This window comes from Telopea speciosissima, chromosome 6, assembly GCF_018873765.1.
Source record: "Telopea speciosissima isolate NSW1024214 ecotype Mountain lineage chromosome 6, Tspe_v1, whole genome shotgun sequence".
Lineage (NCBI taxonomy): Eukaryota > Viridiplantae > Streptophyta > Magnoliopsida > Proteales > Proteaceae > Telopea > Telopea speciosissima.
Window position 1 is genome coordinate 63,423,710 of NC_057921.1, and position 14,568 is coordinate 63,438,277.

A 14,568-nucleotide genomic window follows, 5' to 3' on the forward strand; every position below is an offset into this window, starting at 1 on the left:
CGGAAACAATGAAGGGGTTGGATATCTTGAGTGGGAGTCATACTCCTCACAGTGAAGATTTTGCTGGTAACCCATACTTATTGCAGGTACTTTTCTTTTTCCTTGTGATTTTTCTTTTTCTTTCTATGCCATGCGTTTAGAACTACCCTTGCTCTATTAGTATGGCAGGTTTGGCAAGTGAGAGGCTGCAATTTGGGAAACCGATGAGAGGAGACTTCAAAATTAAACACTATCGTCTTCATTCAATAGTGATGAAGTATCACCATTGGGACGCTTGGGAGCGTGCTCTATCCCGTATCTCTACTAATGACATCCGTTGGCGGTGTTCACGGTGGCCTGTTGATGCCCCAGTGTTGAATTCTGCAGGATGTAGCTATGTGGGTCTGATGGGTTTGGGTCATACTTTTTTCTATATACCCAATCGATTGCGTCGATAGTACGGACTAATGCAGGATGTGCCTAGGGAATCGGTGAATTTTCAAGGGGTGCGTGTGGAATTGTCAGAACCTTAGGGGTGCATGAGGAATATTGGGTACATTTTAGAGGTGTGTATATTTAACCCAAAAAAAAAAAACCCCTAAAACGGGAGAGGACATTTTTTCGTACTTCCACGGGTCACCAAAATGTAATTTGCAACAAGAGCGACGAGCGTCACGAGCGGTCGACAGGAGTCTGGACAACGAATTTCCTACTCTCAGCCTCTCACTGGCTCACCCTCTGCCTCTGGAGACTCTGGAGAGCTACATCGCGGGAAGTCGAAAGAAAATGGTGGCCTTTGTACTGAACGTCTCTCCCAAAATTTCCCGCTTTAATTTGTTTCGAAAACGTTCTCTTCCTCACACAGTACTTCCGTCCTTGACCCACCTGAGACCACAACATCGAATACAACAACCCACTCGGTCTCATGTGTTTTCTTCCTTGGGTTCTCCTGCAGCTCGTTTCTCTATCTCCAGTCTTAATTCCTCAAAGACCCAGAATGGAACTTCAGGAACTGGTGAAGATTTGGTTGTTCTTGGCATTGAGACGAGTTGCGATGACACCGCCGCTGCTGTTGTAAGTTCTCTCAATATTTATCGTTTTTCCTAACTTCCCTTCAAAGTTATATTCTTCATTTTCGGTTTACATGGGGGTTAATTATAGCTTCTAATCGTACAGGTTCGAGGCAATGGAGAAATTCTTAGCCAAGTTGTGTCTTCTCAGGTATATCCCTGTTCTTTTTCCCTTTTTGGTTTACTGGGTTGAGCTCTGAATGGTGGCGGATTTTGTTTCTCAAAGAGATAAGACCGGAGATACAATTGGTCGTAGCTATTTTCTCCTAATAGGTGTCTTATGTTGGGGAATTTTTTTCCTAGCATGATGAGAATCAATACCTGCTAATGCCTTTTCAGTGTCTCCCGAATTCTTTTTCCTATTTCGTTTAAACATAATTTTCTCTGATCGATGCATACTCTACTGCTTGTCTTTTTTCCCTTGAACAATTTTTTGTAGTTCTAACTGTTCAAGAGAGGAAGGCTGGTGGGGGGGGGGGGTGTTGAACCAAAATGGCCCTTGTTGGTTTTGATGCCAATGGGTTCGGGTGCTTTGACCTTTCTGTTGTAATAATTTGCGTTTCACTAGCATTTGAATCCATATAATGAGCAGGCCCTTGCTAACTCTAATGCCATTGGATACCCCAAAAAGTGACAATATTAATATTAGTTCTTTGGCAATCGATTTCAGTAGTTTTGCTATTTATGCACATGGTGAACTATGGTCACATCTACAATCTTTGGAACAGTTATCACATTTGTTTGTTGTACTAGCATACTATGCAATTTTAGGTTGGGTAGTCTTCAGAGGGTAATGTTTATACCCCTCCTGGATTAAATGCAGTCCACAGCCATCCGATGTTATTCTGTTGCATTCCAACATTATCTTAGGAGACATGTGTCACTTGTGTAGGAGTTAGCTGGGCTTCATAGGAGCCATTGGAAAGTGTTTGAATGAGTCATATAACATGGCTTGAGCTTAGGAGTTGTTGGCAAGTGACGCTGCAAGTAGTTGATTAGTTGGAGTTAAATTGACTCTTTCCATAAGAGACGTTATGATGGGTTTATAAAAGTCTAAGGGATTAGGTTCAGAAACTCAGATGAAAACCAGAATTGCAGTTACAGGTTTAGAAATCAGATTTAAAAAAAAAAAAAGGAGCAAATCAAAGGTTCAGATATGGTCCAAAAGCTGGCCGAAGGTCAATTATATGGAGAAGAATGGTTTTCCAAAATCTGGCTCAAATCTGATGGAAAGATCTGAAGTTATAGGTTAATCCTTCTTGAAATAGGATACCCAAAAAACCCTGAGATCATGGGAGATAAGAACAGATACTGCGTAACTCAATTAAACCAGCTTAAGTGCTATTAATAATGATTAACTGGAACAGATCTGTTGTCAACTGACAGCAAACTAATATGTGATTACAGCAGGAAGTTAATGGATTAAATAGGCACAGAAATGGATGGGAAGAATTCCAGATTTATGGGACTCTACTCGATTGGCTTCTGATCTGAAAACTGAAACCGTAGGCAGGTTTAGAATGTCATGCAGTTGATGGATCCAAGATTAGAACTGAAATCTCAGACATATTGACCCCCAAACAAAAGAGTTTTAATATTGGGTTTCCAAAAATAAAACAGTACTTGAATGGTTAATGGAGGCGAAAGAATGAAGAAGAAGATATGACTCAGCATCCCACCAGACACTTTTGGCTTCCTACCGACATAACACTGCATTGCACAACAAATCTGAATCTCACAGGATAAAGAAAATGCTCAAGCCAAAATTTCATTAATCAAATTCGTGTGCAAGTCTGGACCCCCTTAAAAACTTTTATAGAAGACTTAACAACATACTAACACTAAAAAGGAAAGGCCTAAACCAATTCTTACCTAATAAAATAAGTAGGTAACATAAATTGACTAGGAAACTAAAATAATGAAGGAAATTGACTTAAAACAGGACTGAACTTATGGAATTCTAATCCAGCCTAACTAAAACACTTCATAACAATTAGAATAAAGAAATAAAGACACTTAACTAATTTCGTAAGCCTAGATTCTACCCAATACTAGGCCCATTACAATGAAAACACTTTCATAGCCCAACCCAAAGCTTATTTCTATTATAATAAGCCGAATTGTGTTTTATCTACATCATCTTATGAAGCCATGTATAATGGCCAGTTGTCAAATAACAGGATATATCCAGAATTGTTGTCAAATTAATGAAAATTGTCTTGGAGGCTGGTTTCTCTCAAAGTAGACCAAACTTACCTGCTCCCCTCTACATCCCCTATCTTCTCCAATCTCCAACTTCCCTTTCTCCCTATTCTCAAAATAGCACCACACTGTAGCCTGTAGGAGAGGGAGAGGTAGAGGCCGAGGCCATGGCAACATAGGAGCTTATAACATATTTACAATGGCAGATTCAATAAACTGCATTTTATTTCAACTTTATCAATCATGACAGTTAAGATTACACTTAAATCCTGGCAGAAGAAGTAAAATAATGGTATTAAATGGACAATCATGAGTAGAATCTTACTGATTTTGAGACTTGTTGGGCTTTGTGAGAGAAATGAGTTTCCTGATTTTATGCAACTTGCTTTTATTTCTGTTTCTAACAGAAAAAACTTGTTTCTGTTCTCATTCTGTTTGGTTGGTACTAAAATTTGCTACTTTAAGATATCTGTACAGTCAACAGTGAGCTAAATTTATTGTTTCATTCATTAGGCAGATTTACTTGCACGGTATGGAGGTGTTGCTCCTAAAATGGCAGAAGAAGCACACTCACAAGTGATTGATCAGGTATTGTAGTTAAAAAGTTGAGATGTGAAAGTGGGATTTATTGGTATTTCATTCCATATGTTACAGTAGTTCAGGCCGTAATTTATTTGTCTTTTTCCCAGGTAGTTCAACAGGCACTTGAAAAAGCAAATTTGGCTGAGATGGATCTTTCTGCAGTTGCTGTTACTATTGGCCCAGGTTTAAGCCTTTGTCTACGTGGTAATGTGGCTACTGTTTCTTTGTTCCTGTTGCATTGTGATGTTTTTCATCACTGAATTTTGTATTATATCTTTTACTTTCTTTAGTAGAACCCTCTAAAAAGGGCGTACCCAATGAACGAGGCTCCCACCACTGCGGGGTCTGGGGAAGGTCATAATGTACGCAGCTTTACCCCCACTTCATGTACAGGCTGTTTCCCGACTCGAACCCGGAGCAACCTTACCGTTGCGCCGAGGTCCGCCCTCTTTTGTAGAACCGTCTAAATAGTATAAATATTGGCTGAGAGCACTGTAAGTGATGTTTCTATTTGGTTAATTGTTTAACTAAAAATTAATTTTAGGATTAGTTCGAGAATGCTTGTTCAGTCAAGACTCTCAAATCTACTGAGGTAGTATTAATCTAATAAAAAAAAAAAACTCATGAAATTTATTTCTGATATTCTAATGCAGTTGGTGTTCAGAAAGCTCGGAAAATTGCTGGGAAATTCAATCTACCAATTGTTGGTGTTCATCACATGGAAGCTCATGCTTTGGTTGCCAGGTATTTACATAGTTACACTTCAGTCCCATGGTTATTAAAATTCAGTTCTAGTGAAACATGATGATTTACTCAAGGGGATCACCTATAGTTTTGAAAATTATATTTTAAATTTGATTATGTTCGTGCCGCCATAAATATTCATTTGAGATGCAGTGGACTTCTTGTTCACTAATGATTGGAGTGGAATGACAAAAAGGTTCAAGCAGATGACCCCAAGTAATTGGCAGAGGCTTGGACACTATGAGTATGAGAGAGATTTTATCATGGTCATGCTGCAATATGAGAAAATTAAGTTAGTTGAAAGTGTAGACAGCATTACACTGAATAATAGTAAAAATTTCTGATGCAGTAAGCTGCGTGTTTGCTTAGGGATATTTATATAGTTTGCTTTTTTATTTTAATGTTGTCTTGTTGGAGTTAGATAACGTAGGAAAGTTCTTTTCAGTTTCAGCTTTAGAATCTAATTAGGAGCCTTTTTATTCTTATTTATACACTACCATGTAACCCCATTGAGGGATATATTGGATTGGAAAAGAACTATTGGAACTTACTGTTGCCGTGGTGTAATTCTCTCTCTGTGATTTGATTCCTCCCCTCTCCGGTAAGCCTAACTTCCATTATTCTTCTTCCTTCTTCTTTCTGTTTCTGTTCTCCCATTGAATCCCTTGATTTTTGCTGTTGAGATATGTTAGTTTATCCTGATAATTCCTGTTGGGTGAAACTGCTGAACTGGGAAGAAAATCCTTCAACTCTACCATCTCTGGTCAGCTTGGCCTGATATTTAAGGTATGGATTGCTCACCTATAGGCGACCTGATCCCTAAAACCTCATGCCCGAATATCATGCCTGGTGTAAGTTTGACCTCTGCAAATAGACCTCTCTCTCTCTCTCCAGAGCTAAATTCAGCAGCCCTGTTTCACTTAATAACTAACCGTGGGGTGTGATTATTGCTTGCATTTGTTAGGTTTGTGAGTGAGGAATTTCTGCTTAGAATCTCTCTCCTCATAAGGATTTGAATCGAGAGAGTTCTCACTCTCGAAATCAAACTGGCTTTTCTGCTTACGGTTGAGAATTGTTAGTTGGAGAAGAAGACCATTTCTTCATAATTAACACTGACCCTTCTTTCTAATATTACAAAAAACCCATAACATTGAACCTTGTTTCGATTTCAACTTCATTTTTTTTAATTCCAGTAATGCCCTCTTTAATCTGTATTCATTAATGAATCCCTGGTTCTATTATCTTGTCCATAGGGGGTCTAAAATGTCCATCTATTTACAGATTTCCACTAGACTCTTACTTGAGTTATTTATTATTCTTTTTGTCAGGCTAATGGAGGAAGAGTTGCGATTTCCATTCTTGGCCCTTCTAATTTCAGGTGAATGATCTGTATTCTGGTGGTATACTATCTTAGGTGGTTGTATTCTATATTTTAGATTATTGAAAACTTCAATTAACATTTTAGTCCCCTCCGTGTGGATTTCTGTAATCAAGAGATGTAATATCATAGAGCTGTGAAGTAGTCTGTTGAGAAAACTTAGGAGAATCTGGGTGAAAAGGAAATATCTGGAGATATGCTGTTACTTTTATTTTCCTCCTAACCATTAGCAGTAGCTTTATGTTTAGTTTGCACTTATTATTTTGAGGAAATATTTGAATTATTTGATCATTATGTTATAAATTAGTATATAACATCCGAAGTAATAACATGAGTGGTAATTGAGAAACCAGGAGGAACTTCCATGTACACCACCTAATCAAGCTCTCCAAGACGGAAAGCATTCTTCACATCAAGTTGTTGTAGATCCCATCTCAGATTAACATCACATGATAATAAGACTCGGACAGTATTCAGCTTTGCACCTGGGGCAAAGGTCTCTTGGTAATCGATACCGTATGTCTGTGTGAATCCTTTAGCCACAAGTCTTGCTTTGTACCTGTCTACACTGCCATCCGCCTTATGTTTGACCACAAAAACCCACTTGCAACCAATCGGTTTCTTCCTTGGAGGAAGAGCCACAAGATCCCATGTGTTATTTTTTTTTCCAAAGCACAACTTAACCGTTGCGCCAAGGCTCGCCCTTTTCACATAAACTGGTTTACTGGATCATATATTCTTTGCATATGCTTGTTCGTTTCTTAGCTTTATCATTTTCTCCTTCTGTTGTTGTATGCCCTCTTTTTTCACCCCCTTTCCTTTTTACTTTATTTCCTTGCTAATAAAATGGTTAATTTTTAAAAAAGATATGAAGGAGGAGAAGAAGAAAACTGTATTTTTGTGATCATGAAAATTGACCAAATTTCCCACCTTCCATGTTGGTTCGTAGGAGGACACAATCTCCTTATTCTTGCACATGATGTTGGCCAATATGTACAACTAGGGACAACGATAGATGATGCAATTGGTGAAGCCTATGACAAGACAGCAAGATGGCTTGGCCTTGATATGAGAAGAAGTGGTGGCCCAGCTCTGGAAGAGCTTGCTCAAGAAGGTGATGCACACACTGTCAAATTCAAGGTAATTTTTTTTCCCTTGAAACTTCAAGATAGCTTGTTCCTAGTTGCTTTTAGGAAATGGTTTATTCTTGATTTACATGGACAGAGGATAGAAGAGTTCATGATGTATGACTATGCTCTCCTGGCTCCACCATCTATTGAGTTTAAATTTGATTTTCTCATAGGTCCCAATGAAGCAACATAAGGATTGCAATTTCTCTTATGCTGGTTTGAAGACTCAAGTTAGGCTGGCGATTGAATCCCGAAATGTGTAAGTAATTTAAGTAGACATATTTTTTTTAACTGGAACCAGGCCTACTATTTGTTTTCTCCCATTGATCTTCTTTATTTTGTTTTCTATGTTTCAGGATTAGGAAAATTTTTATTTGTGAAAAATAATAGGGATATAAATAAAAGGACCACTTACAAGGGTGAAATGGAAGAGAAAAGAGACAAAAACACGAACAGTTAAAATTAGAGTAAATATCATCCCCCTCCCCTCTAAGTATCCATAATATCAAACCCTTCCCCCGGGTTTTGAATAATGATAATGCCCTCCTACTTTTGAAAGATTCTATCAACCGTACCCTAATCATTAAAAAGCGCCATTAAGTGTTGACGTTGCATTTACAAATTTTCTAAAGCCCCATAATACCCTTAAACCCCTTTTGCCACCACTCACCCATAATTATTTTTATTTCTCAAAATATAAAACCTAGCAGGACCCACGTCACAGTCCCCTCCTCTTCTTCTTTTTCCTTCGCAACCCCACCGGCCTCCAGCACCCCCCCCGCCCCCCTTGTCTTCTTCCTCTCACGCTTATGTACTCTATTCATTCTTCATCCCACAATGTAGATTTTAATAGTGCTCCCGGTAACTGAGACACAGCCACAGATTTACGGGTTTTCCATTTCCCCAGTCATGGTGTCGTTCATGTATTGCGTTTGGAATCCTAAAGACGAGGTGGACTTCTGAGTATGGTTTATAAAGCTTTACATAAATATGGCTAAATCAAAATCTGTTCTCCTCACATGATCATATTGATTTGAGAAGCCACTGGGACTTTGGGTGGCAGTCTAAATTACTCAAACCTTTTGAGAGATTAAACAGGGCCATACGAATCAGATCCACTACTCTGTTTTACTCTAATTCTATTTCTACTAAATCTGCAAACAGAGTATGAAAAATAAGAAAAAGTATTCATCTTGTGAAGCCAAAGCCAAACATTTTAGATCCAAATAATAATAAAGAGAAATAACTGATGAATTTGAGATCAGAAACAATCCATAGAAGTGTATGTATGAATCGGCTACAATATAGTGATAGACATGGAAAATAAATAAATAATCAATAAATAAATCTTCCCAAAACAAAGTGGGAGAAAAATTAATTATTCTCTGCTGCTACCGGAGATCTACTCCATCCAAATGCCAAGAAACGAAACACGATCACAGCAGCCGAAAGGGAAACCTGTAAATCTGTGGCTCTGTCTCAGTTACCGGGAGCACTATTAAAATCTTCATTGTGGGATGAAGAATGAACAGAGTACATAAGCGTGAGAGGAAGAAGACAAGGGGGGCGGGGGATGCTGGAGGCCGGTGGGGTTGCAGAGGAAGAAAAAGAAGAAGAGGAGGGGACGGTGATGTGGGTCCCGCTAGGTTTTATATTTTGAGAAATAAAAATAATTATGGGTGAGTGGCAAAGGGGTTTAAGGGTATTATGGGGTTTTAGAAATTTTGTAAATGCCACGTCAACACTTAATAGCGCTTTTTAACGATTAGGATACGGTTGATAGAATCTTTCAAAAGTAGGGGAGGGCATTATCATTATTCAAAACCCGGGGGAGGGGTTTGATATTATGGATACTTAGAGGGGAGGGGGATGATATTTACTCTTAAATTTATAGGTTCATGTTGGAGATTGTGCTTAAATTCCTACAGCTCCGGTTAACAAGTAGTTAGGATGGAAGGGCAGATTCAATCACTTGCATGTAAAGGTAACTGTACAGAAGCAATCCATAAGAGGAAATTATCAATAAAAAAAATGAATTGCTCCTTTTAATGCAGATCCAAATCACCAAAGGATTGGGTTTAAAATTCCAGCATGAAAACCAGAATCAATAGAAATTTGATCTCAGCAAATCAAAGGGGATCAAATGAGGCTAATATTCTGGTCAAAGGTCAATAATGGACTGAGAATCATTACTGCACAGTTTGACTCAAATCCAACAGCTGGATTTAAAAAGATGAGAGAATCTTTATTGAGGTAGTTAACTCTATCTCTGCAGAATTGATGGCCAGAATTCCGAATTCAAGTAGTGATCAATTAAGGTTCAAATAGCAGATTATTCAGCAGTAGAAATTAAGAACACAATAACAGAAACCAGAGTCAAACAGCAAATTTGAAGGAAACCAGAATTGTAGGAGATAATCAATAACTTGCAGAAAACAAATCTGATGGCTCATATCTCATTGTTGAGTGTGTTGTTTAGTTGGATGAAGGTGACTGCAAAGTATGAGACAGATCCAATGGTCAGATTTGATGATATGGAGTTTTCCTATTGGAGGAGGGAAAACTGGAAAACAGAGAAATCAAGGGAGTTTTGAAGTCAGATCATAGTTTTCAAGGCGACCCAAGGCGGTGGAGAGGCATCTAGGCAACAAGGCGTCAAAGTGTTATCCCCCCCCCCCTCCTTTTCTATCCCATGATCCCATCAATTAGTATTCTATAACATATAACTTATAGGAATTTTCTTGACATCCCTCAAGGTGTCAAATAATTTGTAACTTTACCTTTTTGTCCTTTTAGTATGACATACAATTTTTTCCAATGAGGGTAAGAGTGTCATGTCACAGCTGTACTCGAAAAATGTACTTGACAATGACATCTGTTGATAATGACATAATGATGTCACTTTCAAATTATTTTGAAAACCCTTTTATACCCCTATCTTAAACAACTTTTGAGAATAAAACAAGGGGGCAATTAAAAGGTGTCAAGTTCTAAAGACACCTTTCTGACACTCCCGAAAATTATACTATACATAAAAAATCAACATTGAGCCGCATCAACTCATCAAGAATCACTAAGAAAATAAGTAAAAGTGTATAACCACTAAGAAATCATTTTATCAGAACTTGAAATTAAGTAATCATCAATCAACATTCATATTATCAGAACTTGAAATTAAGTAATGATCAATCAGCATTCAGGGCATTGGGCATTTGGATAGAACATAGTTGTCATGGCGTCTAGTGGGCGAGCTCAAAACTATCATCTGAAGTGCTATTGTAGTGCTTGGAAATGATTCCCTTCCTCTTTGACTTCCCTTTCTTGAAGAACGACTTTTTTTTCTTGAATTGTTTGGGTTCATCATCAACATCTTTGCCTTAGTGTGGACACTTGGCAGCAAAGTGACCAACACCTCCACAATTAAAGCATTTGAATGGTAATTGACCTCTGTACTTGCTCTTACCTCACTTCATTTTTTATTATGAAGTTCGTTTCACCAACATCACTATCAGCATCAGTGTCAGCTTCATCAGCCGTAGGGCTCAATTTGCTTTTTCTTCTGAACCTTGAATGCAGCCGTCTTGTTTGTCGCTCTAGGTCTGTCAATACGCATCTCGAAAGCTGAAAGGGAGCCGTGCAGTTCATCCATACTCAACGTATCAAGATCCTTTGCTTTTTCAATGACAGACACATTTGATTTGAACCAGGGTGGCAATGATCTCAAGAGTCAAGACCTTCACAATCACTAGATCTTTAATTTCTTCCCCAACTCCTATTGAATGCCTAATTAACCCTCACCAATAGTTTCATCTTCAAACATCTTCAGGCACTCGAATTGAGCTTCGTGAGACTATAGCTTTGCTTCCTTGATTTTGGCATCTCCTTCATGTACACTACGTAGCTTGTCCTAGATTTGCTTCGCGGTAGTGCAGTCCATCACCTTCACAAGTTCACTATCCACAAATCCGCTCATCAGTGCATTCTGAACTTTGTTGTTGTGCTAATGGGCTTTCTTCTATGCAGTCTTTGTCAGTAGTCCTTCCACAGGTGTGTAGCCATTCTCAACTGACATCCAAACATCATAGCCAAGTGACTTAAAGTACGTCTTCGTCCGAAGCTTCTAGAAAGTGTAGTTTGTTCCATCAAATAGTGGTGCCTTGTTGGATGACTATCCTTCAAGGCTGGCCATCGGGTACTTGGGATACTTCCCTTGCGGAACTGTTGCCGGGGAACCTTCAGCTCAGATACCAATTTTAGTCCTAAAAGGACAGCGTCTTCTCGCGACTCTAGGACTAACCGCCCGCCCTGCATAAGGAAATAAAGTTGTGCCCTTACTACCACCAATTGGTTAGTATAGTGGGAAGTGCTTGATCCAAAACGACCAACATCACCTTCTTTATTTATGATTGAGTCTTTCCTTGGGGAAAGAGCCACATTCATAAAATCTAACCCGTGGCATGGCAGAAAAGTTTATTCAAATAGAGTCGCTACAGGGATGGGGTCTACTTGATTAATTCCTTTTGGGACTTTTGAGTAGAGTTTAATTAATTAATCTCCAGTTACCATATAAAAGTGAGCAAATATCTTTTAAATTTGTTGCACATATTAAGAAATTAACATCTGAAACTTAGGGAGGGAGGAAAATACATACAAAATATGGAAATAGAGTTTCCTGATTCCCTATTATTCTGTATTTATGAAGAATATATCCGCCTAAATGTAAACTAGAAATGCCAACAAGTGCCTTTACTAAGCCATGGAACATATAAAGAAGTGATATAAAATGACACCATTACTTTGTAAATACGGATACAAATCTAAGTAAAAGCACAATCTTATGTTAACATATCTATGTGTGGCAAAGAGGATGCTCTGAACTTGTTTTCTCTGTAAACAGTTGTTTGAACTCCTATATTTCTTCTTGCTTATATTCGGCCCTCCTGCCTATTGATGTGTGTATAGGTTGAATGCAGCAATAATGGAATACCAATTTCTTCTGCAAGCTGCACAGACAGAAGCACACGAGCAGATATTGCTGCTTCTTTCCAGGTCTAATAGTGGTTTTTAGTTTAATTAAATAACTTCTATGTTTGTTATGAATTCTTGATGCACATCAATCCCTGTAGAATTATGTTGTGCAGCGAGTTGCAGTACTGCATCTAGAAGAAAGGTGTGACCGAGCAATTGAATGGGCATTGAATCTTGAGCCTTCTGTTAAATTTTTGGTGAAGTTGATTACAACTCTTCATTACACTTTTCATCCAATTTTCAAAACTTAGATCTCCTGACAGTATGCCATTTGTCTTGTTACTTCTCCCACTCTGTTTAGGTGGTGTCAGGGGGTGTTGCTTCAAATAAGTATGTTAGGACCCGCCTTGATGAGGTTGTAAAGAAGAAGGGTCTGCAACTTGTGTGCCCTCCTCCAAACCTTTGTACAGACAATGGTAGGTGATTGTCTTCTGTTTCTACTCACCATATGAAATGCATTGTTTAGGTATCAAATGGCAGGGGGGAAAAACAAATGGGAGGATTTTTATAGCAAATAAGGGATTCTATATTTTTGGAAAGCTTCCCTTAACGTAGGATTAATATTTTGGTATTAGTTTTTACAGTTTTCTCTGGTTTTGTTTTTGATATGTACTATTTCCTCTGTTATCACAGTATCATCATTAATTCATCTCATGAAGTATATATTTTGTAACTTGTTACTTCAAAAGCTAATGTCCTGATTTTGTTCTGTAAAGGTGTCATGGTTGCATGGACTGGCATTGAGCATTTTCGCTTGGGAAGATTTGATCCGCCACCACCTCCTGATGAACCTGAAGATTCTGTGGTCTGTTGTCTATTACCCTTTACCATATTATTTTTTTCCCTTTTTTTATTTTTATTTTATTTTTAATTTTTGGGTGCTAGCTTACATTTACTTGCACAGGTTACCTTCTTGTGAATATATTTCTTTAGCATTTTATGGGACATTTTGCTTCACAAAGTCAGGATTTAACTTTTGTTCGGGAAAAATTTAGTCCTCTTCAATTTTTGCACATATATTTTATAAGCTGGAGAAATGATCTACTGATGAACTGGTACTATGCTGGTAAAGATTTAACCTTCACAGAAAAATAACTACATCTATTTAAAAAAGAAAAAGGAAAGAAAAAGGAAAATAGAAAATGAAAAATGCTCTCCTATCTTGGACAAATACCTTGTGTTTGGTCTACACGCCTTATGTGGAGTGGATGTAGACCAATACATGCTGGAGATGGTACCATGTACCCTTGCGGGCAGGCGGGCAGAGTGGGTAGTGACATTTCCTTTAATTGTTTCCTATGCATCATTAACTTATGAGATGGTTTGCTTCTGTGTAACAGTTCGATTTGCGGCCAAGATGGCCATTGGGGGAGGAATATAGTGAAGGAAGAAGTGAAGCTCGCTCGTTGAGAAGAGCCCGGATGCATCCATCGCTCACATCTATCATTCAAGCTTCTATGCAACAATAACCATAATCTATGTCACAACTCCACTCAAAAGTGATGATTGGAGGCTGTGGAGCTTTTTACTTCTTGTACTAATCGTTTCTCTAATCACAAATAGTCTTGACTTTTAGATTCTGAACCAGGCTCATCATGGTGCATAAATAGTTTAAAGCCGATACTCAAGTCTGAAAATCACATAAAAGTTAGTTTGGGAAAACATGGATGGGTATGGAGCAAAGAGCAGAGAGCAAAGAGCAGAGAGCAAAGAGCAAGTGCAAGGGTCTTGTGGTGGAATGAGGGTTGGATGAACAAGATAAGATTGCAGGAAGTTTTGTTGTTCAGTTGTTCACATGCCATGGCCACGAACAAACAATTGGATTGCAGTTACAGATGAAAATCTTTTGGCATTTATTTAATTTTCTGCATTGGAAGTTTGAAATGGATAATGAAAATTATGCAGCAAACCTCAAGCCAAGCTTAGGTATCAAAATTAACTCAGTGACATGTTTCGTGGTTGACACTAAATGATGTGTCCAATTGCATCTTAACTTCTTTTATTTACCCCTGCTTCAAGATAAATAGCTACCAATGTCCAGTCATAATCAAGGCCTACATGTAAAATCACGCTAAAAACTAAACAATCATGGTAGTTGAAGCCTGCAACTGGGATGAAATCAGAGAAAATCAATGCGAGGGATCAATAGGGCAACAGTGATTGAAGCATTACAAGTTTTAACTTTTTAGATACCAGGGAGAGAATCAAAGCAAAAAAGAGTCAAATGCATCCATGGAGAACAGGCCTGTAAAATTTAATGGACCAAGGAAACCTATAGGCTGATTTCGACGAAAAGGGGGAAACCAAACCCAATGTCAAATGAACTGTAGTATCATGACGTGTTTATGAAACATGGAGATGAAATAAAACAATTCTAATCAGAAATAAACTATTGAAAATTATTGGCTTGAGCTACTTAAAAGAGTTTGATAGATTGGAATGAAAATTTCAAATA

At 38.2% G+C, this 14,568-nt stretch overlaps 1 protein-coding gene across 2 annotated transcripts; it reads left to right on the forward strand.

Moving 5' to 3' along the window:
* The first annotated feature begins 693 nt into the window (after positions 1-693).
* Positions 694-13,803, forward strand: LOC122664296 (probable tRNA N6-adenosine threonylcarbamoyltransferase, mitochondrial). Of its 2 annotated transcripts, none has more exons than XM_043860057.1 (13): positions 694-1,053; positions 1,156-1,200; positions 3,765-3,839; positions 3,941-4,037; positions 4,487-4,577; positions 5,906-5,955; positions 6,905-7,095; positions 7,259-7,344; positions 12,059-12,134; positions 12,212-12,310; positions 12,415-12,529; positions 12,830-12,918; positions 13,454-13,803. In XM_043860057.1, exons 1-13 carry the CDS (start codon positions 766-768, stop codon positions 13,580-13,582), a joined length of 1,431 nt encoding a protein of 476 aa, XP_043715992.1. In that variant the 5' UTR covers positions 694-765; the 3' UTR covers positions 13,583-13,803. The 2 variants fall into 2 exon arrangements, with proteins under 2 accessions (XP_043715992.1, XP_043715993.1); XM_043860058.1 differs by having other exon boundaries at positions 12,227-12,310.
* Positions 13,804-14,568: the final 765 nt, after the last annotated feature.

Coding starts and splice junctions, on each gene's coding strand:
- LOC122664296 (XM_043860057.1), top strand. CDS start 766: ATGGTGGCCTTTGTACTGAACGTCTCTCCCAAAATTTCCCGCTTTAAT. Junction 12,530..12,829: donor AAACCTTTGTACAGACAATG/GTAGGTGATTGT, acceptor TGTTCTGTAAAG/GTGTCATGGTTGCATGGACT. Junction 12,919..13,453: donor ATGAACCTGAAGATTCTGTG/GTCTGTTGTCTA, acceptor TCTGTGTAACAG/TTCGATTTGCGGCCAAGATG.